General features: G+C 47.9%; 1 protein-coding gene across 7 annotated transcripts in view; it reads left to right on the forward strand.

Moving 5' to 3' along the window:
• jak1 (Janus kinase 1) overlaps positions 1-24347 on the forward strand; it is a 187945-nt gene that overhangs the window by 111266 nt on the left and 52332 nt on the right. For all 7 annotated transcript variants that reach the window (XM_072511125.1, XM_072511128.1, XM_072511126.1 and 4 more), the window contains 4 exons: positions 5663-5848; positions 9034-9191; positions 9440-9563; positions 15180-15396. In XM_072511125.1, the coding sequence (XP_072367226.1) occupies positions 5663-5848; positions 9034-9191; positions 9440-9563; positions 15180-15396 (685 nt within the window). The remainder of the gene's footprint in view (positions 1-5662; positions 5849-9033; positions 9192-9439; positions 9564-15179; positions 15397-24347) is intronic.

The following is a 24347-nucleotide window of genomic DNA, read 5'->3' on the forward strand; positions in this document are numbered from 1 at the left end:
TCCGAGTATATGTCTGCTGGGCTGGGGAAGGAATCTGGGTGTTCCACTATATATGCGATGGCCGCGAGTTCTGTTGCCTGTGCGCCTAAGTGGCCTGGAAGTTTTAATGATATTTCCTCTAGGGCGCGTCCCTGAGCGTCCTCGACATAAATACGGCAACCTGTTATGCGCTTCCCATCCAAGACTGTGGAAGATCCATCCACATATATCCTTATGGGCTCACACGTGTCTGTGTGCTGGGGGCTCTGGGTTGAACTACCTATCTTTCTGGGGGGTGTTCTAGCAATAAAGGGGCCTGTGTTGTGGTGTGGAGAGATAATTTCACATTCATGGGGGGTTCCGGGGTACTGTAAGTTGTCGGCTAAAAAGGTGTGCGTTTTTGTCCGTTTAACAGTGATGTCCCGTCCCTGCAAGAGAAGGGTCCACCTCGCTGCTCTAATCTGGCTTACTGTACCGTCCTTGAGTCATCCGTCCAGTAAAGGTTGGGTGGAGGTGTGTTCGGTGAGGATTGTGATGGGGTTCAGTCCGGTAATATACGAAAAATACTGAACTGCCCAAAATACTGCGAGCAGGTGCCTCTCACAGGCTGAAAATCCCTGCTCCATAGCATCTAAATCTCTGGAGGCGTAAGCTACGGGCCTTAACTGGTCGTGCCGTTCCTGGAGGAGCACAGCCGGAAGGGTGCGGTCTGTGGTTGCTACCTCCATAGCGTAAGGGGAAAGCGGGTCTGGAACTTGTAGTGCGGGGACTGCTATGAGTGCCTGTTTTAAAGAGTCCACAGCATCCGTAAGCTGCGGAAGCCATTCCCAGGGGGCTCCCTTCTTTAGGAGGTCTGAGAGGGGTGCTGCCTTGCTGGCGAAACCGTCAATGTGGTTTCGGTAGTAGCCAACCAGTCCTAAAAACGAGCGGAGGGCTGAAACGTTCTGGGGAAGGGGCAATTTAGCAATCGAGTCAATCCTTTTACGCTCGATCTTGCGTTTACCATGTGTGATAATTGTTCCCAAATATATCACCTAATCTTCCAAAATCTGGGCCTTTTCGGGGTTGACTTTACAACCGATTGAGTGTAAGAGTTCCAGGAGTTCGGACAGAAGCTCAATGTTCTCTTCCTTGGTGTCTGTCTGCAGTAGTAGGTCGTCTATGTACTGGACCAGACATTCGGGGCGAGAGAATTTGGCTAAACCATTTGCCAGCTGTCGGTGGAAAATGGAGGGGGAGTTGTAGATTCCTTGTGGCAGGCATGTCCACGTGTACTGCTGATTTTTAAAGGTGAAGGCAAATTTGTACTGGCACGCCTTTGCCAATGGAATGGACCAGAATCCATTACTGACATCCAAAACCGTAAAGTAAAGTTGAGTCCCCGTTTGAGCATGGTCTCAGGACTTGTGGCTACTGTGGGGGCTGCTGCGGGGGTGATTTTGTTGAGTTCCCGGTAATCGATGGTCAGTCGCCATGATCCATCGGGCTTTCTCACCGGCCAAATCGGGGCATTATTAGTGGAGGCTACTGATCTAAGTACGCCCTGCTCTAATAAGCTTTCTATTACCTTTGAGATTTCTCCCTCTGCCTCTTGGGGAAATCCATATTGTTTTTGGGGTCTAGGGTCAGGTCCTGTTATTTGTACGGAGCCAGTCATCCATCCACAGTCGTGCTTGTGGGTTGCGAATGCTGCCCTGTTCTTTTGCAGAACTGCCCTAACCTGCTTGTCTGTACTAAGCGTGGTCGGGTTGAACCAAAATTCGCCTACTGCTCTAATTTTGTTCGCGTATTCTCCTATGTTGAGCGTTTCGGGGGCTCTTGCAGACTTCGCCATTTTCCAGACACACTGGTTGACTGGATCAAATGAAAAATGTGGGAATTCATGAAGTCGATTCCCAGAATGTGTTCTGCTGTGTGGGGCAGATCAACTAAAACCACGGGGTGCTTGGTGGTAATGTTACCGATTTGAATGGGTACAGGGGCTGTGATGTGTCCCTGCTGTGAGTGGCCTGTAAAGCGGCTGAGGGTGATAGTGGCTGTAGTGGGCCACGTGTCATTTTAGAACATGGTGGAGGAATTTATTGTGGTGCGGGACCCTCCTGTGTCCCATAGAAATTCGATGGGCTGTCCCCGAATTTTCGCTGCAACTACCGGTCGTCCGGACCTATCCCAAAGGGTGTCGCAGACCCAACTGGGGGAGCCCGAACACCGTCAGTCCGTTCTGTTCAGGTCCGTCTGATCTGAACGGGCGCTAACGCTATGAATGGGCTCTGTCTTCTTCTTACTCAGAGTGCCCGTCTGCTGGGCTCTCTGTGGTTTTCTAGGGGCATTGCACTCTCTTGCGAAGTGTCCCAACTGTCCACAGTTGTAACATTCCTGTGACTTGGGTAGGGGGCTGTTCTTTCCTTCATTTACCCATGCGGGGTTCTGGTGTGTGGTAACTGCCTGTATATCTGCGGCAGCCTGCTTTTCCTCGGGATTCATGACTGCGGATTTGCTTTGTATAGATTGCTCCCAAGCGCGGGACAATCTTTTCACTACCCACTTTTCGTTATGGGCCTCCTCTGAGGGATCATAACTCGCACAAGCTTTCTGCCCTGTTTCTGTGGCATGGGAGATAAGGGTGCGGGTCAATTTGGCCATGTTGTCTGGGGACAAATGGGCACGGTCTTCGTCTCCAAAGACTGCTGCAAAGTGGATCCACAGGCGTCCAGCAAACGCTGTGGGGTGCTCAGATTTCTTTTGCCTGCATTTGTTGAGGCCATCTACGGGATCACCCCGGTTATAGCCGATCGCATCCAGGATCGCGGTATGCATTTCTGCAAGGGTGCCTCCTCCTACATTCCGTGGATCGGGAAGGGCTGCTGCGACTGAAGGGTCTAAACTTAAAACTGTGAGCTCTCACTCATCCAGGCCGTACATGGTCGCCTGATGCTTTACTGTGGCAAAGAAATGGTGGGGGTCTGAGGTGGGGAGGAACGATGTGATCTTATCGCACGCGTCCCGTAATTAGGTCACTGTTAAGGGGGTGTAGTATAGAAATTCCATATCGTCCACTATGGCTGTGCGGCGGGTGGTTACTGGGTTCATTGGAGCGTGAACTATCTGTTCTGTGGGGGTTTGGGACGCTTTCCTCTTTTGTGGTTTTCCCTGCGCACATGTTCCCTGAACATATCTCTGCGCTGTCTCGTTTAATTCTTCCCAATCAGGGCCGTCTTCCTGATCTAATTTTGCTCCAAAGGTTTCCTGGAATCCTTTCTGAACTGAAAGCAGCGATTGCAGCTCTGCAATCTGCTTCCGGCACTTTGCGTGATCTAGCGTGCTTTGTCTTTGCTCTGTGGTGGCAGCATGGAGTGCTCTTAATGCTGCCTTTAGGTCGCTGCACTGTCTCTGCAATGCTTCTACCTGCTTTTCTGTTTCTTCACGTACCAGGACTGCACGTTGCGTGTCCTGATAGGCCTTTTCATATTGAGACTGGAAGCTGCTTAAGTGCGCCAGACAAGACTGGTGAGTCCTTTTGGCATCCTCCACCTCTCCATCTTTTGCTGCCAATTTCCTCCTCAATTCTAAGTTCTCTCTTTCTACCTCGCTTACATTGACCGTACTCATTCAAAGTATGCCCTCTACTTCTTTCCGGAGCGTCCTAATGACCTCCTCTGTGCCTCGCAAGTGTGCCAAGCAGGACATGATTGCCATCGGCTTGCGAGCTATCCCTAAGCTCTTTTTGTGGATCTCGCTCAGGTTTTCCCACCAAGTATGTCCTATACTCCCGGGGCCTGATTCCTCGTTGTCACAGAATTCATTCCAAAGGGGCCATCCTTTCCCTTTGAGATATATCCTGATCAAATGGGACATTGTCCCACTCTACTGCTGCTGGTCGCTGCGACCGCAAATTCCTCTGGGTTCATGAGGCGTTGCATTGCCATCTTTCCTATCCGAATGCTGCTCTTCAAATTTGGGACAGGGGTATTAAGGCGGTGCTGTAAATATGGGTACAGTTTTCACTACTTTCCGATATACAAACTCCCGACAGTTTTGTCGCAACAAAAAATCTATCAGTTTTGCCTTATCGCCCTGTTAGTTACGCATGCATACACACACTTCCGAATTATGAATATTGATCAGAACTGCTCGAACGCTTGTGGTTTTCTGTTCCCAATTGGATCTCTAATTCAAATTCTTGGGTTCTCCCAGAGTGGTTATGCCACTTCTAGATCGGGTCCCGTCAGATATCGCCAAATAATGTTGCTAACTTTCCGTAGGTCCAAATGCTCTGTTTTATTACCTTTGCTCTCGAGTCGTCAGGTATCTTTATGATACCGCCACGAGGTTCAAGTCCGAATAATGATCAATAACCCAATACACCGATTGGTAAGATTCAAATCAAAGCACATTTATTATACACAGTAATCGCTACTCATGCACAAATTATACGTCTAAGCTACTTCTACAACTAACAGGCCTATACTTAACTTCGGACTGGCCCACCAGGTCAGGGGAACAAATGGCCTTTCGTTCGGGTTCTGAGTTTGTGGGATTTGAAGTTGGTACGGATTGGTAGCTAGGAGCTCCGATCTCGTAGCGAGCGTTGAATTAAGACTTACTTTGTTCGGTGGTCACTGCACCGGTCACGGTCAATGTTGGTTCGTGTTGCTGGGTGACCCGGGCAGGACGGTGAGGTGAAGAGAGCGATTTGAACTTGGGGCTTAACTCTTATAGTCCCCAGGGGCTTCCCGCCTTTCGGGGCGGACCCTGTACCTGGCCCCAAGTGATTGGACTTTGTCCCAATCGCTTGGTTCGATTTCTCCAATACTGGAGCGGTTCTCTGATCGATGGGCGGTCTTGAGGTGCTCGCTCACCTCCTTTGTGTTGGCTCCTGCTGGTGCCGAGGAGTCTGGCTTTGCTTTGTGTGTCCCAAATGTTACTTATTGTTCCCGGGGATTGCTCATCAGTATGCAGATGACTGCTACTTTGTTATGCTGATGGTCGCTGGTATCGATGTTGTCTGGCCTTTGCAGAGATAAATACATAGCAAACCTGCAGCTGCTGGTTTCTCTCTATGTTGGCTGACTTTCCCATCAGCCTTTGCCGTTCGCCATTTTAAATCGGGAGTTGGCCAATTTAGGTGGCTACAATATACTCTTTAAAGATTGGATAAATTGAACCCTGAAAATATGTTCAAGATTGCCAGAAACTCCAGAATTGTGATGCATGCTCCAGCTTAGAAAGAACATTTATAGAATGTTTAGATTTGACTATTTTGTGAAGAGCTAAGAGAGTAATATGTTCAATTATTGTAACTATGAGCGACACTTCACCAATTTATTTTCTGATTAACATTCTCCATAAATTCTTCCTTGTTTTCAAAAGTAATAAAGCTGAACTCACTCAAAAGAGGAAATTTGGAAAGGCAAAGGTGACACATACTTTCTACCAGCTCATTGACTCATTAAAAAAGTGCTGGAAGATGCTGGTTCAATGGATGTGGTCCAAATATAGACCCTCATACAAATAATTGAGATTGAAGTATTATAGGTTGGTCCCCATTTGGTAGCCAACTGTATTTTGCTATTTTGTTAGAATGATCAGTTCTCTAGTCGGCCCTAAAACTTCAAATCATCACTGCATCTCCTCAACTTTAAGACCTGTTCTGCCACACTGATTTATTTTCTCCCTATTTAAGTTCATAGTGAATTTGAAAGAGAAGAAATTGAAGAAGAGCAAGAGCGGCAGCAAAAATTGCAAGACTGGTGAAAGCAAAAGCGTTCAAAATGAGGGCTGGAATCTATTTTCTGACTTTTACGAGATCACACACATTGTCATAAAGGACTCCACTGTCATCATCAATAAACAAGACAACAAAAAATTGGTAGGTTCTTCCATTATCCTCTGGTTTTCTCCCCATCATATTGACCCTTGCTGGGTTACAGTTTAATGAAACAGTTATTTTTTGACAATGTACCCAAACAGCATTATTTTTGAGACATGGAAGGAGTAAATCTCACAGCCAAGCTTTATTCTATCCAAACGACTTTCAAACAGTTGGCCAGAATTTTCAAGTTGTTCTCACTGGCAGACTCTGTTGGTCCAGCCAACAGTGAACCCCACCCGGCGGCAGTGGTGCATAAAACAGGAAACCCCATTGACTGACGGGATCAGAAGATCCTACCGCTGGTCATGACGGGACGGGAGGTGTGGAAAATTCCACCTTCTTTTCCAGGAGGGATCATTGGATAGTGGCCTAGAGAAGAAATGATCATTTAGGCTATCAAAGGATACAAATGATGTTGAGGTGCATGATCTAATACAATGGCAAAAGTGGCTCAAAGCTTTCAATGACCTATTCCTGTACATTTATATAATATATCAAACACTTCATCCCACCCACTATGTTTAATGAATGAATATTTGAGCTGCCAGTTATGAGGCGAGGTATGATTCTAGCATTGCACTTAATGTGCTTAAGTTTTAATGCTGTTAATGGAAGATTAGTAGCTTGGATTTTGAGGAAACTGCTAAGTGCTGATGAGTAATCTGTAGAAGATTTTCACAGCCAAAACTGCCAAATTCAGAATGTATTTTAAAATTTCAGATGAATTTCATGTTCAATGAGGTGTAAAGTTGCAAATTGGGCTCTCAAAGTATTGCCCATTTTTGTCAACTCACAATTGCTTCAAGCCATTTACAGAGAAAAGCTTTCTCTACTCTGCCCTGGCTTCTCTTAAAAGAACACTGCCAGCTTGCATCAGTGTGTTTTCTACTGTCTACAGCAATCCTAAATGACATTCTCTAGCTATAACCGTGGGGTGCATTATTCCTCCTTGTACTTCTTGACTTCTGTAGCCTTTGATACAATCAATCCTCCTTCACAAACTTTCCTCCATTGTCCAGCAGAGTGCGACTGCCCTATACTGATCCTATAGTCAGAGCATCGATGACACTGGCTCTTCTTCCTGCCCTGCACTGTTACCTCTAGAATCCCCGAGGATCGATCCTTGACTCCTTTTCCTCATTTACATGCTTCCTCTCAGCAACATCATCTGAAGACCACATACACACTAAGGACATCCCAGCTGTACTTCTTCACCTCTGCTTCCGTTCGCTGCCTACTTGTTGAATATTACTTCCTGATAAAAATTGCTGATAAAAGTTTCCACCATAAAATCTGTATGCAGATAGTCCATCCTCTTTTTTTCGTTCTTTCATGGGATGTGAGCATCGCTGGTTGGGCCAACATTTATACCAATTCCTAATTGTCCTTGAGGGGCATTTCAGAATCAACCACATTGCTGTGGATCTGGAGTCACATGTAGGCCAGACCAGGTAAGAGGGGCAGATTTCATTCCCTAAAGGATATCAGTGAACCAAATGGGTTTTTAACAACAATCAACAATGGTTTTATGGTCATCGTTAGACTTCTAATTCCAGATTTTTATTCCATTGATGTTTCACCATCTGCCATGGTGGGATGCGAACCCAGGTCCCCAGAGTATCACCCTGTGTCTCTGGAAAACTATGCCACTGCCTCCTCCTCTTGACTATTCTCTCCAGTTGAAGCCAATTGTTTGAACCTCGCCATCCTATTCAACTCCGTGTCGAACTTCTGCATGCGCTCTCCATCACAAAGGCTGCCTACTTCCATCTCTGAAGCATCCTCTGTCTCCACCCTTTCTAATTTTATCTGTTGCTGAAATCCTCATGCATACATACCAATGTCACCCCGAGACTCATATATTCCAATATTCTCTTGGCAGGTTTATCTTTCACCCTCTATTTTGTTCAGTTCATCCCAAAACTCTCCTGCCTGTATCCTACCGTGTGCCAAATATTGCTCACCAATTGCTCCTGTACTCATCAATCTTCATTAGCTCCTGCTACCCCAATGTCCCTCATTTTAAATTTTCATTGTCCTGTTCAAATACCTCAGACACTCATCATTTCTGGCACCTGCAGCATCACATTCCTCAAGAGTTGTGTCCAAAACCGGCCTCTTTTCAATCCCCAAATTCCTTCATTAATAGCTGCCTTCAGCTGCTTACAGTTTTTCTAATTTTCTGTTCTGTTGATCAGTAGAAAAGAGAATCTGGCCCGTGTATAACAAGTAGCAAATCCACTAGCCCCCATTTTGTGTTCCCACCAAAGTTGTATATTACCACCTGTATTACAATTCCTTTGTTTTCAAGGTTTACTTCAGGTAGTTTTGCTGCAAATGTTACTATTTTCCAACTCTTGCATGTTAGTTGCAGAAATTGAGTCCGAAACATGCGATATGTAACAAGGAAAATAGTTCACCATTGCACTTTCCCTCCCCTTCCCATGTGCAGTTGTTGATGCTGAAGCACCGAAGATGCCATCCAGCCTTGAGTACCTCAGCTAAATCATCCTTTGAATGTGAACCTGGATAACTAAGGAGAGAAATTACCATTGGTAATTTTAGAGTGGGAATTCTTAATACTGCAATTCTCCAATCTATTGTTTAAACAAAAACTTAAAATAAATGGGTTAATACCTCCATTAAACAGTCAGGCAAAGAAGTTTGATACCAGAGTATTCAGCATTTATATAAACATCAGTAGGGAAGTAAGGGTTGACGGGTTATTCAATCCAGTAAGGTATTGTAGCTGAGCTCAAACCAGCTCACAGGCGTACTGATGCAAGGGTCACTTGATAGCCATCAGGAAGGTGAACCCTGGCAGCCTCTTTCCGTCTTCAGTCACAATGATGCTCAGGCCAAACGTAGCGCTCCACTCTAACACAGCTGAGATTAGGTAATTTATCACACAGTGTTCAGATTCAATTCCAAACGGTGTGCAGAACCATTGAGCCACCAGAACAAATTAACTGACTGTTTCTAATGATTTTCAAGCTGCTTATCACGATAGAGCTCATATCAGTTATCTAACTTTACTGTCATAATCAGAAACCAGTTTGAATATAGGTTTCCCATTTTTTCCACACTGGCTGAAAAACGTGAAACTTGTAGACATGTCAACAACATATTTGGAACAATAAAATGTAACCTTAATATCTGAATTTAATGTATTTGTGTTTTAGGAGCTCAAGCTATCTTCCTATGAAGAAGCTCTTTCCTTGGTATCCTTGATTGATGGCTATTTTCGATTAACAGTAGATGCCCACCATTACCTGTGCACGGAAGTGGCTCCACCTTTAGTAGTGCACAACATTAAAAATGGCTGCCATGGACCAATACGGTAAACTGGAATTTTAAAAAAGACCATTACAGTGGCCTCTTGGAATTTGATTAACAGCTGTTGTTATCTAAAAGCACTGTACCTAACATCCTAACTTCTGAGTCCTTTGCTAATGCCTTATATAATTTTTAAAATTCAATTTGGTTTTGTCTCCTAATTTTGAAAGAAAGCAACTTCTTTAACCTTGCCTCAGAATTTTAATAAATGCAGACCATAATCATGACCTTTTCACAATTTGCTTTTATCAGTACTGAATATGCTATCAACAAGTTGAAACACGAAGGCAACGAGGATGGCATGTATGTGTTGCGTTGGAGCTGTATAGATTTCAACCACATCCTTATGACAGTTGCATGCAGTGGAACCACTGAGGTAACGATTGAGAACACTTTTGAACAATTAAGTTGCCTTGTTTCTTCCTACTCCATGTTAATGAGCAAGGAACATTTGGGGATTGTAATCTGTATATAAAGGTATTCTCTCATTATTTTATCAGTTGTAAGATTGAAATCAAATTTGCAACCTAATCAGAGAGATGTGCTGAATTTTCGCTTTTGAGCAGGGTTGCATGAGTCCTGTAGCCCTCAGCCTTCACAACTCCTTCACTTATCCCAATGACTTCTCAAACATCACTTAGCAAATCATGTCACCTATCCATCCCCATGGGCCAGCATATATCCAGGCCAGCTCATGTCCCCCACCCACTCACATGGGTCCTCATATCCCCCCACCCACCCCATCGGCCATCATGCAGTCCTTGCCACCCTATGCTCCTTTATAGCACCCTGTGCTAGCTTAATGGAAAATCATGTTAATCCATCCACAACCCTTTGCCCTTACATCCTCCATGCCAAATCACCCAATATCTACAATAACAGAACTAAGGAGCCATGTTGAGATGAAAAAACTAAAGGGCTGAATATTTATCATAGTCTTCACAGTATTTTTAAAAAAACCTCCAATTTCTAAATGTCCATTCAAAATGTTTAAATCCCCTCAAGTACTTAATCCATTATAAAAAAAACCAAACTGACTTCTATTCATAACCCCACATTATAGGCGACACAGTATCACAGTGGTTAGCACTGTTGCTTAACAGTCCCAGGGACACGGGTTCTATTCCCGGCTTGGGTCACTGTCTATGCGGAGTCTGCATGTTCTCCCCGTGTCTGCGTGGGCATCCTCCAGGCACTTTGGTTTCCTCCTACAAGTCCCGAAAGACATGATTGTTAGGTGAATTGGACATTCAGAATTCTCCCTCCGTGTATCCGAACAGGTGCCGTAGTGTGGCGACTAGGGGATTTTCACATTGCAGTGTTATTTCACAGTGCAGTGTTAATGTAAGCCTACTTGTGAAACTAATAAAGGTTATTATTATAATACAAAGATCACTCATTTTTAATAATCTCTTTCGGACACCATGCTGGGATAATTATAGGCTGTGGAAAGCAGCAGAGCATTAATAATGACATAATACCCTTAGGGTAATGTTAACAAATCACTATTGTAATCCTTAACCACATTTGTTTTACTTCTGTCTGACACAGCCAGCCTTTTTAATGTTTAAAGGACTGAGAATTTTATTTTTTTAATTTAAAGTATCCAATTTTATTTCCAAAGAAGGGGTGATTTAGCATGGCTGATTCACCTACCCTGCACATCTTTGGGTTGTGGGGGTGAGACCCATGCAAACATGAAAGAATGTACAAACTCCACACGGACAGTGAACTCGGGTCCTCAGCACTGTGAGTCAGCAGTGCGAACCACTGTGCCAATGTGCCGCCCTAATGGACTGAGAATTTAATATCCACAGCTTGAGTTTGTTGTTGCCTCTCACTGACAGACAGACTGTTTTAATGTTTAAAGGGCTGCAAATTTAAATAACTTTAGAGCTTGCTAGTTCTACAGGCTTTCTCCATCGCTCAAAAACACGACATATCTAAAATTTCCTAACTCCTGCATTGTAGCTTAAGGTCTTTGTTAAATAATAATAATCTTTATTGTCACAAGTAGGCTTATATTAACACTGCAATGAAGTTACTGTGAAAAGCCCCGAGTCACCACATTCCGGCGCCTGCTCGAGTACACAGAGAAAGAATTCAGAATGTCCAAATTACCAACAGCACGTCTTTCGGGACTTTTGGGAGGAAACCGGAGCACCCGGAGGAACCCACGCCGACACGGGGAGGACTCGCACAGACAGTGACCTAAGCCGGGAATCAAACCTGGGACCCCGGCGCTGTGAAGCAACAGTGCGAACCACTGTGTTACCAAAGTGAAAGTGGGATCTGTTAGAACTCCACATTGAGTTCAAATAGCCCAGCCTAGATCAGGTTTTCCTTATATCTGAAGCACTTTTCCTCTCCTGGCAAAAATTTGATCTACTGGAAATAGGTATCGATGTCCCACCTGCTATTTTCAAAGGCTCAAATTCAGATCATGGGATTGTGGAGTTCTTTTTGTCCAAACCTGCGGTGGTGATGTTGCTGACAGAGAGACATCATTTGTACCCATTCTACCACCATTAATTTTATTGGGACCTGCAGTTGCTTTAAAGGGAAGTAGAACTTCACACCTCTGAGCTTCACTGCATTGCAAACAACTCTGCTCTGCTGGTCGAGTTTCAATGGTGAGAAAACCTGACAGGCCTGTCCCAATTTTTGTTCCGCCGGCCCTTGTATCCCACCCATCACACTTTTTCCTTTCCCCCTCTCTGCCAACTTACCTAGTATACATCATGGGCAAACTTCAGGAGTTGTCTATTGATGACACAACTATTTTGAACAAAAAAAAATTCACTGAATTTAAAAAGCATTCAATTCATTAAGATTCCTAATCTCTTATAGAAACAGACTTTTCTATTCTATAAAAGCAAATTACTGCGAATGCTGGAATCTGAAACGAAAGAAAAATGCTGGAAAATCTCAGCAAGTCTGGCAGCATCTGTAGGAGAGAAAAGAGCTAAAGTTTCGAGTCCGATGACTCTTTGTCAAAGCTAACAGACAGAGACTGTGTCCTTTCTCTCAGTCCCTGAGCCATCCTAAAACATGTCACTATGTTTCACTCCACATCTTCAGTGGAAGTGGGTGTGTGGAGCCCACATATACTGCCCCCCAAAAATTGTGTCTAATCAGCACTCAAGTGCTAAACCAGAAGATGAATTTCCTTCACCTTTCTCCTCTTTGCTTCCCCCTTCCCCTCCCCCACATCTACAATTCATCCTCTGATGTTAGTTTCCCTGCTGTTTGACCTTTCACATCTTTTGTTCTCTATGGGGACTGCCATTAGCACTCTTTCCCCTTGGTTTCTGTGGCCATTAGCACCAAGTTTCCCTGGGTTTCTGTGGCTATGACTCATCTTTCATTCTCACTCCACAGTATAAATATTTCCCACTTTCTCTGTCTGTTAGCTTTGACAAAGAGTCATCGGACTCGAAATGTTAGCTCTTTTCTCTCCCTACAGATACTGCCAGACTTGCTGAGATTTTCCAGAATTTTCTCTTTCATTTCTAATCTATAAACGCTTTGAGCTGTCAATCTATGATGACATTTGTTTGTAAAATTAGCCATTCCAGCACAAATCCTATAATGATAGATTTCAGGCTTATGTCAACAGGCAGAATGAACTATCAAGCGCTGATCTTTTTTGAATCCCAGACTTGTTTTCAATTTTAAAGCCCAGCAGAGCTATATCTATTGACAGCTTTGACAATTCCAATGAGTTTATGCACTTTTTACACACAATCATGTTCACTTTTAACAATCCCAAAGGGTGCCTTACTTCTCCCAATGGTGGCCTGAGACCAGGGATTAATTTAGCTCTCCAAAGGGGTGTCCTGGCTATCCAAACAAAACCACCAAGCTCTTACCTGGCCTAATCTGCACATGCTTGGTTTAATAATCCTGGTTTAACAAAAGTCCACTTTAGTGGAGGCAGCTAGTGATTTAACTGGCCAGCTACCTCTGTAAACGCGCATGTACAAAACCTGGCCCTGCAAAAATAGGGGGCGGAACCCCCCCCCCCCGCCGGGTGGGAGAATCGCCGGGGCGCCGCGCGTGTCCCGCCACGCCGCCCCGCCACCCGCACATGATTCTCCCCCCCCCCCCAAACCGGCGCGGCGAGAATCACGGCTGGCCGCTCGCCGTTTGCATCGGGCGAGCGGCGATTGGCCCGAATGGGCCGAGCGGCCTGCCCAACATGACGTCCACACCTGGTCGCTGCCGGCGGGAACAGCACGGGAATGCTGGGGGCGGAGGGGCAGCCTGTGGGGGGGGGGGCGTGGAGGGAGGTTCCTGCCCCAGGGGGGCCCTCAAATGGAGTCTGGCCCGCGATCGGTGCCCAACGATCGGCGGGCCGGCATCTCTGAAGGAGGACCTCCTTTCCTCCACCGCCCCGCAAGATCCATCCGACATCTTCTTGCGGGGTGGCCTCGGGGAGGACGGCAACAGCGCATGTATGGGTGACATCATTTACGCGGCGCCGGCCGCGTCATTTACGCGGCACCGTTTTTACGTGGCACCAAGGCCTGGCGCACGTAAATGACACAATGCTGCTCCTAGCTCCCCGGGGGCGGGAGAGTAGGGGGCTGGGAGCAGGCACCGACAACGGAGTGAAACACTCCGGTTTTCACTCCGGCGTCGGCACTTTGACTCCCGATGGGAGAATTGCGCCCAGGAAGTGCCTATTGGTGGCAAGACCAGTGCTATTTTATGGTGGAAATCGGGGCCTAAACTTGTTCCAGATGTACTGCTGCTTTGAGAGCAGTTCTTTAAGGTGGCTTTCTACAGCTGGAAAATGCTAATTTTGTCTTGCATCACTGTGACTCACAAAAGCCACTTCACAGCTACTTACGGCATCAATATAGTCGCACCACTAATTACTGAATGAAGTAGCACATTATTTTTTCCATTGTAACGTCTGAGGGTAATAGGAGGTAATATTGGTCAAAGGGTGACATTGAGCACTAAATAAGTGCTGTATTAACAAAATAATCCTGTTTGAAAGTCTGGATTTAACCCACAGTATTGGTCCTAATTGCTGATTACTATAACCCAAACTTACTGGGAAGTACTAAAACACTCATCTTCTGGTCTAGCACTTGAGAGCTGATTAGACACAATTTTTGGGGGGCAGGAGATGTGGGCTCCACACACCCACTTCCACTGAAGATGTGGAGTGAAACATATCAATGTTTTAGGATGGCTCAGGAACTGAGAGAAAGGACACAGTTTCTCGGGTGTAGCACTGGAGGTCATGGTGGAGGAGATTTAGAGGATGAGGGATGTATACCCTGTACCCACAGCAGGTAGGAGTCCAGCTTGTCCTCCTGTCCCTTTCTCCAGCAGCAACTGGTATAGTTCCACCTGGCCTCGTGTCCTCCCTTCGGCCTGCAGACCAAGGTGGGATCCCGAGTAAGATGATAAGCAAGTACTCCCTCTCTCCTGGTGACTCCTGTAAGATAGAGTTGCACAGCTCCTACTCTTTTTAGGTGAAGTTCTCAAGAGAATTTCGAGAACAAATGTTGATAAAGTTAATGAAGTCTTGGCAAAGTGTTCCAAATTGTCTCCCGATATTCTTGGAGCTGCCTAAATTTGTAAAGCTCTTTCCACTTAAGTTGTCACTCATTTTGGTATGCAGCACTTGATCTAATGCCCCCTCCTAACAGCGGCCAGCTAGTTGGGAGCAAACTAGTCACTGCTAAGGATTTCAGGCACGACTTAAAGGTATATCACCGCTTACTGTTAACTTGCAGCTGGATCTGACACCAGCACAATGATTTAAAGGGAAGTAATGATGTTAACTACTGCTCTCACTAGGTCTAAAAATATCTATAAAAATATCAAGGGTATTTGTACCATATAGTTAAGAGAAACCCAAGTGTGTACTTTGTTCAGGAAATAACTTGCCTCTCCCCGACTTTTCCTTTTATAAACTAGATGACAACATACACCTCCAAATTAATCACTAAATTCAATTGTTTTCTTCAAGTGCATTGACTTCTGTGTTGGAGGCAGTGGCTCAAGACCAACAAAACAGTACAAGAACTTTCAAATTGAAGTGAGTAAGAATTCTGGTTACAAGCTGCATGGCTCCGAAAGCTACTTCACAAACCTTAAGGAACTCATGAGTCATCTCAAAGGACAGATTCTTAAAACTGAGGATGTAAGCTTCCAATTGAAAACCTGCTGCCCACCAAAACCGAGAGGTAAGAATTCCAAAAGCTGCATGAGTTTGTTAGCTTTTTGATTTAAAAAAGAAACCATGTTCATCTTTCCTCAAGCTACATATTTGAATCTTCCAATGAGGTTTCTATCCCTGTCACAGTACCAAAATGGTTCTTTTCAAGGTCACAGATAACATACTATTTGACTGTGACATGGGCCGGACGGCACGGTGGCACAGTGGCTAGCACAGCAGCCTCACAGCACCAGGGACCCAGGTTGAATTCCAACCTTGGATAACTGTCTGTGTGGAGTTTGGACGTTTTCCCCGTGTCTGCGTGTGTTTCCTCCGGGTGCTCCAGTTTCTTCCCACAGTCCAAAGATGGGCAGGTTAGGTGGGTTGGCCATGCAAAATTTCCCCTCAGTGTCCAAAGATGTGCAGGCTAGATGGGATTACAGGGATAGGGCAGGGGAGTGGGCTTAGGGAGGGTGCTCTTTCAGAGGGTCAGAGCAGACTCGATGGACCGAATGGCCTCTTGCACTGTAGGATTCAATGGACTTTCTCCCCTCATCCTTCTCAACCTGTCTGCAATCCTTGACATGGTTGATCACACCATCCTCCTCCAACATCTCTCCTCCGTTGTCCACTTGCTTGGTTTCTTATCTGTTTATTCTTGGCCAGAGGATCACCTGAAATGGCTTCTCTTCTTGCTCCCACACTTGTTACCTGTGGTAGCCCAATGATTTATCCTTTGCCCCCACCCGCTTATTTTTCATTTACTTGCTGCTTCTTGGCAATATCATCTGAAAACATGAACTTTTTCACGTGTAATTTGACGAAATCCAGCTTTACCTCATCACTATCTCTCTTGACTCCACCCTTGTCTCTAAATTGTTAGACTCTTTGCTCAACATGCAGTACTTGATGAATAGAAAGTTTCTCCAAGTAAATCTGGGAAAGACTGAAGCCATTGTCTTCAGTCCCCACCCCAACTCCCTCGCCAGCGACTCTATCCCTCTCCTTGCCAACTGGCTGAGGCTGAACCTGGCTGATTGTAATTCTGGTGTCATATTTGATCGTGAGATCAACATCTGACCATATAACACGGGCATCACTAAGCCTGCTTATTTCCACCTCTGTAACTCTGCCCTTACCTTAGCTCATCTGCTGCTGAAATGCTCAATCTTATCTTTGTTGATTATTAAAAACAGTAATTGGTGTTTGGGGAGGTTTCCACAGGTGCTGGCTTATCTCCAGTATCACTGCCAATGGTCATTTTTCACAGGTGCACTGCACCTGTGAGTATCAGTGTTAACGGACTGTGCAGGAACTCGCAGCTGAACAAAACCCTTTCAAGACTCTATGGAAATGTATTTTCAGAATGCAGTAGCTGTATAATGATCAGTTTTATTCTCCTTCCTGGTTCAAATGATCCATATGGCCATCCCATTTGACATGAGTAAAATTCCTGTATAAAAAAATAATTGAGAGTTGAGAGCTCAGTATGAAAAGTTACAAAATGTTTTGGGAGTAAATTAAGTTGCAAAAATGTTGTGATGTTTTGTTTTTTAGTCTTTTGGTATGCTGTGACTTTTATGTAAATACATTTCTTCAGAGATTCTTTAGACTTTATTAACTGCTGATTGTGCAACACTCGGTATGTATGGTGTCAGCCATTGAGCAATCTGAAGAGGCAAAGTTTTCCTGTAAAAGTCAATATATTTAATTGCTGCTTGAAAGGGTAAGAATAGGACTTCCGGTTGCGGCTATGCGGAGCTAAGTCGCACATTCGGCGGCTCCCACATAACGGACTTTGGGGCTATTTTCAGGGCTCCCAATGGCACTTTTTTGACGTTTCCCGGTGTGGGAAGGAGTCTACAACAGCTCCCCGTCAGCATATGGCTTTAACTAGGAGCGGGGCGACAAAAAAGGTGGTGGTGGACCCGAAGAAGGTGCGAGGGAAGAAGGGCAAAATGGCGGCGGAGGAAGCCAGGCAGCGTGGATGCAGTGGGCGGAAGAGCAGCAGGAGGGTATCCAGCGCTGCTTCAGAGAGATTAAAACGGACCTGCTAGAGCCGATGAAGGCTTCTATTGATAAGCTGCTGGAGCCACAGACGGCCCAGGGAGTGGTGATCCGCGAGGCTCAACAAAAGATCTCTGACAATGAGGACAAAATCTTAGGCCTGGCGGTAAAGGTGGAGGCGCACGAGGCGCTCCACAAGAAATGGCAGGAGCGGTTCGTGGAGATGGAGAATCGGTCGAGGCGGAAGAATCTGCGGATTCTGGCCTCCCGGAGGGGCCGGACGTGGGGGCCTATGTGGTCACCCTGTTGAACTCGTTGATGGGAGCGGGGTCCTTCCAGGGGCCCCTGGAGCTGGAAGGGACCCATAGAGTGCTGGCGAGGTGGCCCAAGGCTAACGAGCCTCCGCGGGCGGTGCTGGTGAGGTGCCATCGGTTCGTCGATCGGGAGTGTGTGCTCAGGTGGGCCAAGAAGGAGAGGAGCAGCAGGTGGGAGAACGCGGAGGTTCGGATATACCAGGACTGGAGTGCGGAGGTGGCGAAGAGGAGGGCCGGGTACAATCGAGTGAAGGCGGTGCTGCACAGGAAGGGATGAAGTTTGGCATGTTGCAGCCGGCGCGACTGTGGGTTACCTACAAGGACCGGCACCATTATTTTGAGTCTCCGGAGGAGGCGTGGGTCTTTGTTCAGGCCGAGAAGTTGGACACAGATTGAGGGTCGGGATGGGCGATTGGGAACTGCGATTGATATGCTATGTTTATTTCTGTTTCTGGGGGCGGGGGTGGTGCCTTTGTATTTCTCTGGGTTTCTCTTTCTCTGTGTTTTTCTCTTTTGGGTCGGTGAGGGTGGCTGGGGCGGGTTGGGCACTGTTCTGGTTGGGTTGGTCGAGGTGGCTTTTGGAGGGGGGTAGGTAAACGGAACAGGGGGGTGGATGGCGGTGAGATGGGGCCCCGTGGGGGAGGGGGAGGCCTGAGTCAGGGGTGAGGGGACCGGGCCTGTAAAAGGAGCTGCGTAAGAAGTGGCGGGGCCTGGTAGGTGGAAAGCGCGGGCTTTTTCCCGCGCTGAAGACTGGAGGGGGCGGGGCCGGGGCGGGGAAGCGAGGGTTGTTTCCCGCGCTTAGAACGGAAGGGGGAGGGCGTGAGCCTATGGTTGGGGATGGGAGAGGAGGGTGTGCCACACAATGGGAGGAGTCGAAGGAGAGGCGGGAGTGGCCGGGGTCAGCAGGCGTCAGCTGACTTGCAGAAGTGCAATGGGGGGAGTAAATCAGCTAGGATGGGTCCTAGCCGGGGTAGGGGGTTGGGTGGGGAAGAATCGAGTTGCTGCTGCTATGGTCAAGGAGGAGCTGGAGTGAGTGGGGGGGGGGGGCGAGACAGGGGTATGCCGTTGTGGGGAACGGGCCGGGTGTGGGTGCGTGGCTGGCCGAGGAGGGGTCATGGCTAGTTGGCGGGGGAGGGGGGGCGGGTAGCCCCCTGATCCGGCTGATAACCTGGAATGTAAGGGGACTGAATGGGCCGGTTAAGCGGGCCCGCGTGTTCGCGCACCTGAAGGGGCTCAAGGCGGATATGGCTATGCTTCAGGAGACACACCTGAAGGTGGCAGACCAGGTAAGATTGAGGAAAGGGTGGGTAGGTCAGGTGTTTCACTTGGGGCTGGATGCCAAAAATCGAGGGGTGGCAATCTTGGTGGGAAAGAAGGTGTCGTTTGAGGCGTCGAGCATTGTGGCAGATAATGGCGGCAGGTACATAATGGTAAGTGGTAAGTTGCAGGGAGAGAGGGTGGTACTGGTCAATGTGTATGTCCCGAACTGGGACGATGCGGGTTCTATGCGGCGTATGTTGGGTCGGATCCCAGACTTGGAAGTGGGGGGCCTGATAATGGGGGGAGACTTTAACATGGTGCTGGATCCTGCACTGGATCGCTCCAGGTCTAGGACGGGTAGGAAGCCGGCGGCGGCTAGAGTGCTGAGGGGGTTTATGGACCAGATGGGAGGGGTGGACCCTTGGAGATTTGCAAGGCTGGGGGCTAGGGAATTTTCATTCTTCTCACATGTCCATAAGGCTTATTCCTGAATTGACTTTTTCATCTTGAGTAGGGCGCTGATAGCGAGAGTACAGGATACTGAGTATTCGGCAATAGCCATTTGGGACCACGCCCCGCATTGGGTGGACTTGGAGATGGGGGAGGAGAGGGACCAGTGCCCGCTTTTGCGCTTGGAGGTGGGGCTGTTGGCGGACGAGGAGGTGAGCGAGCGGGTCCGAGGAAGTATAGAGAGGTACCTGGAGACCAATGACAATGGGGAGGTCCGAATGGGGATGGTATGGGAGACACTGAAGGCGGTGGTGAGGGGAGAGCTGATCTCCATTAGGGCCCACAAGGAGCGGAGGGAGCGGGGGGAGAGGGAGAGGCTGGTGGGGGAGATGGTGAGGGTAGACAGGAGGTATGCGGAGGAGCCTGAGGAAGGATTGTTGAGGAAGAGGCGTAGCCTCCAGGCCGAATTCAACCTGGTAACCACCAGGAAGGCGGAGATGCAGTGGAGGAAGGCCCAGGGAGCGATTTACGAGTATGGGGAAAAGGCAAACCGGATGCTGGCGCATCAGCTTCGGAAGCGGGACGCAGCGAGGGGGATCAGGGGAGTTAAGGACAGTGAGTGTGGTGTGGAGTGGAGCTGGCATCAATGGGGTCTTCAGGGACTTCTACGAGGAATTGTACCGATCCGAGCCCCCACGGGAGGAGGGAGGGATGGGCCGCTTCCTGGACCAATTGAGGTTTCCAAAGGTGGAAGAGGGACTGGTGGCTGGATTGGGGGCCCCGATTGGGCTGGAGGAGCTGATCAAAGGGATAGGAAGCATGGTGCAGGCGGGGAAGGCACCGGGGCCAGACGTTTTCCCGGTCGAATTCTATAAAAAATATATGGACCTGTTGGGCCCGCTGTTAGTTAGGACCTTCAATGAGGCAAGGGAGGGGCAGGCTTTGCCCCCGACGATGTCCTGGGCACTGATCTCCTTGATCCTGAAGCGGGACAAGGATTCCCTGCAGTGTGGGTCTTACAGGCCGATTTCGGTGCTAAACATAGATGCCAAGGTGCTGGCGAAGGTCTTAGTCACGAGGATTGAGGATTGTGTGCCGCAGATCAGTCACGAAGACCAGACGGGGTTTGTGAAAGGGAGGCAGTTGAACTCGAATGTGCGGAGGTTATCATGATTCCGGCGAGGGAGGGGGAGGCGGAGATAGTGGTGGCGATGGACGCTGAGAAAGCCTTCGATAGGGTAGAGTGGGGGTACCTATGGGAGGTGCAGAAGAGGTTCGGGTTTGGGGAGGGGTTTGTCAGGTGGGTTAGGCTGTTGTATGAGGTCCCGATGGCGAGTGTGGCCACGAGCAGGAGGAGGTCCGAGTACTTTCGGTTGTACCGAGGGACGAGAGGGGGGGGGGGGGGGGGGGGGGTGTCCCTTATCCCCTATCCCCTATCCCCCATCCCCCCTGCTCTTCGCACTGGCGATTGAACCGCTGGCTATGGCGCTGAGGGAGTCAAGGAACTGGAGGGGGTTGGTGCATGGTGGGGAGGAGCACAGGGTGTCACTTTATGCAGACGACCTGCTGCTGTATGTGGCGGACACGGTGGGAGGAATGCCAGAGGTAATGAGGATTCTTAGGGGAATTCGGGGACTTTTCAGGGTACAAGCTCAACATGGGGAAGAGCGAGCTGTTTGTAGTTCATCCAGGGGACCAGGAGAGTGGGATTGGCGAGCTCCCACTAAAAAAGGCGGAGAGGAGCTTCAGGTATCTGGGAGTCCAGGTGGCCAGGAACTGGGGGGCCCTGCAAAGGCTTAATTTTACAAGGCTGGTGGAGCAAATGGAGGAGGAGTTCAAGAGGTGGGACGCGTTGCCGCTGTCCTTGGCGGGTAGGGTGCAGTCAATCAAAATGACGGTGCTCCCAAGGTTTTTGTTCCTGTTCCAGTGCCTCCCCGTGTTTATCCCGAAGGCTTTTTTCAGGCGGGTTAACAGGAGTATAATGGGGTTTGTGTGGGCGCGAGGGGCTCCGAGGGTGAGAAGTGTGTTCCTGGAGCGGAGTAGAGATGGGGGGGGGCTGGCGCTGTCCAACCTCTGTGGGTACTACTGGGCCGCCAATGCGACGATGGTGCGCAAGTGGGTGATGGAGGGGGAGGGTGCTGCATGGAAGAGGCTGGAGACGGCGTCTTGTGTGGGTACGAGTCTGGGGGCGCTGGCAACGGCGCCGCTGCAGCTCCCTCCAAGGAGGTATACCACTAGCCCGGTGGTGGTGGCTGCCCTCAAAATCTGGGGGCAGTGGAAGCGGCACAGGGGGGAAGTGTGGGCCTCGGCGGGGACCCCATTACGGGGGAACCACCGGTTCGCCCCAGGAAGAACAGGTGGAGGGTTTGCGGGGTGGCACAGGGCAGGGATACGAAAGTTGGGGGACCTGTTTGTGGACGGGAAGTTCGCGAACCTGGGTGAGCTGGAGGAGAAGTATGGGCTCCCCCCGGGGAACACCTTCAGGTACTTACAGGTAAGGGCGTTTGCCAGACGGCAGGTGGTGGAATTCCCGCAGCTACGGCCACACACAGTACAGGACAGGGTGCTCTCAGGGGGGTGGGTGTGAGTGGGGAAGATCTCGGAAACTTACCAGGTGATGCAGGAGGAGGAGGAGGCCTTGGTGGTGGAGGTAAAAGGTAGGTGGGAGGAGGAGTTGGGAGAGGAAATTGAGGAAGGGATGTGGGCAGACGCCCTGGGGAGGGTGAACTCTTCCTCATCGTGCTCGAGGCTCAGCCTCATACAGTTTAAGGTGCTGCACAGGGCAAACATGACCGGGACAAGGTTGAGTCGGTTTTTTGGGGGTGAGGACAGGGAGCCCAGCAAATCACACCCATATGTTCTGGCTATGCCCAGCGCTGGAGGAATTTTGGAAGGGCGTAGCGAGGATAGTGTCGAGGGTGGTAGGATTCAGGGTCAAGCCGGGCTGGGGGCTCGCAGTATTTGGGGTGGCAGAGGAGCCGGGAGTGCAGGAGGCGAAAGAGGCCTGAATTCTGGCCTTTGCGTCCCTGGTAGCCCGGCGAAGGATTCTTCTTCAGTGGAAGGATGCGAGGCCCCCAAGCGTGGAATCCTGGATCAACGATATGGCGGGGTTTATTAAGTTGTAGAGGGTGAAATCCGCCTTGAGAGGGCCGGTACACGGGTTCTTTAGGCGGTGGCAACCGTTCTTAGACTTCCTGGCAGAGCGGTAGACATTGGTCAATGGCAGCAGCAACTCAGGGGCGGGGGGGGGGGGGGGGTCACTTTATTATTTTTTGTTTTTGTTATTTACACTGGAGGGTCTGAGGGGGTGTATATACTTGTATTAATTTGGGGTGTTAATGTTAATTTATTATTTATGTATGGGGGGGGAGGGGGTATGGAGGGTTGTTTTTCTGGACTGTGTTTTGTACTTAACCCTGTTGGCTTCCTTTTTCATTTTGTTATCGATATTTATGAAAATCTTTAATAAAATTATTTTTAAAAAAAGAAAGGGTAAGAATAATACTGCCTGTTTCGACCAGGGTTTTTCTCAAAGTGCAGGTCGTGGCCCATGGGGTGGGTCGCAGGAGGGTCATGGAGTAATCGGTTTCACCGCATTCTCGCAATGGTCCTGATTGCGGGAGAAATGCCCAACTATTGCTACCAGCATTTAAATTGTGAATGCGGCCGTTACTGGCTTTTAAATAAGGACAAAACAAGGCTGTGAGCAGTCTTCCAACCATAAGCGGCAGCAGTGAGATGGTCACTTTGTTGCAAAGAAGAGATGGCCAGAGACACAAACAGGCAATGTACCTACTGGCCAGGATCTCCCACCTGAATCTGCGGGAGAGAGCTGCGCAGGGGTGTCCACGGCAGAATAGAGCAGTGCTAGTATTAGCTCTGTACATAGGTCTAGAATCCCTGGTTAATAACCCACAAAGAAGAAACATAACTTGGGAACAAAGCAGTACAAAGATGATTTCTTGAGGTATGGTTTTGCCAATTGTGCCAATGCAAAGCCCATATGTGCTATATGCGGTGACGTATGGTGAATGAGAAGAGAAGTTTCAGATTTTGAAGGAGAAGTGGTGGGTGAAAAATTCCTTTTGAGGTTGAGACCCTAGAGTTGCTTATTAACTTACAGCTGACTCCAAATTAAAAGATCAAGCTGCTGTGGCAGCATATTAAAAACACACCAAACATCCATGAGGCTGTCAGCATTTTGGAGTAGCATCTTGCAGGAGCATCCAGTGCTGAGTAAAATGAGCACTTTGTTGATTTTGGCCTTCATGATGATCTATATGTGTGAGATTTTCCACTCTCACAAAGAAACTGGCAGAATTCTGCACCTGATATGCACATTGCCTTCTCCTCCTGTGAACCTGACTTAGAGAGAGATTGGCAGGACCAAGCTGGCTCCCCTTTCACATGAAAGGAAAGCGAATGTGGCGCATGTTGCGAAGGCCAGCTTGCGCAGGGTTGCAAGGGTTTGGCCAGTTGGCAAAAGTGGGTCCTTGGGAGGAAGAAAGTTTGAAAAACAGTAGTTTAGACAACTCGGCAGGGTTTTTTTTTAAGCAACCAACTAGATTAATATTTTAGTTCCAACACTTGTTTGCAAGGATTCTTAGCACATTTGATATATGTTTGAGAGTTACTCTTTTATAACACACCCCATGCAGGTAAACAACATTAAGATAAAAGGAAAATCATGAATGTTGAATATCTGAAATAAAAAAGCAAAAATTGCTGAAAATGCACAGGAGGTCAGTCTTCTAAGTGTCAGATGAATTAATGTTTTAGGGTCAATTTACCAGAAATGTTGCCATACCTTTTCTTCTTATTCAAATGCTGAGACTTTCCAAAGCTCTTTTCATTTGTTTATAAACACAATATTTATCTTGATTCTTAAAAGAAACTGCATATTCAATGATTTACAAATATGAAATGAATTAAGTTCAAAGTATATTTG

The sequence above is a fragment of the Scyliorhinus torazame genome, chromosome 7 (assembly GCF_047496885.1).
Source record: "Scyliorhinus torazame isolate Kashiwa2021f chromosome 7, sScyTor2.1, whole genome shotgun sequence".
Lineage (NCBI taxonomy): Eukaryota > Metazoa > Chordata > Chondrichthyes > Carcharhiniformes > Scyliorhinidae > Scyliorhinus > Scyliorhinus torazame.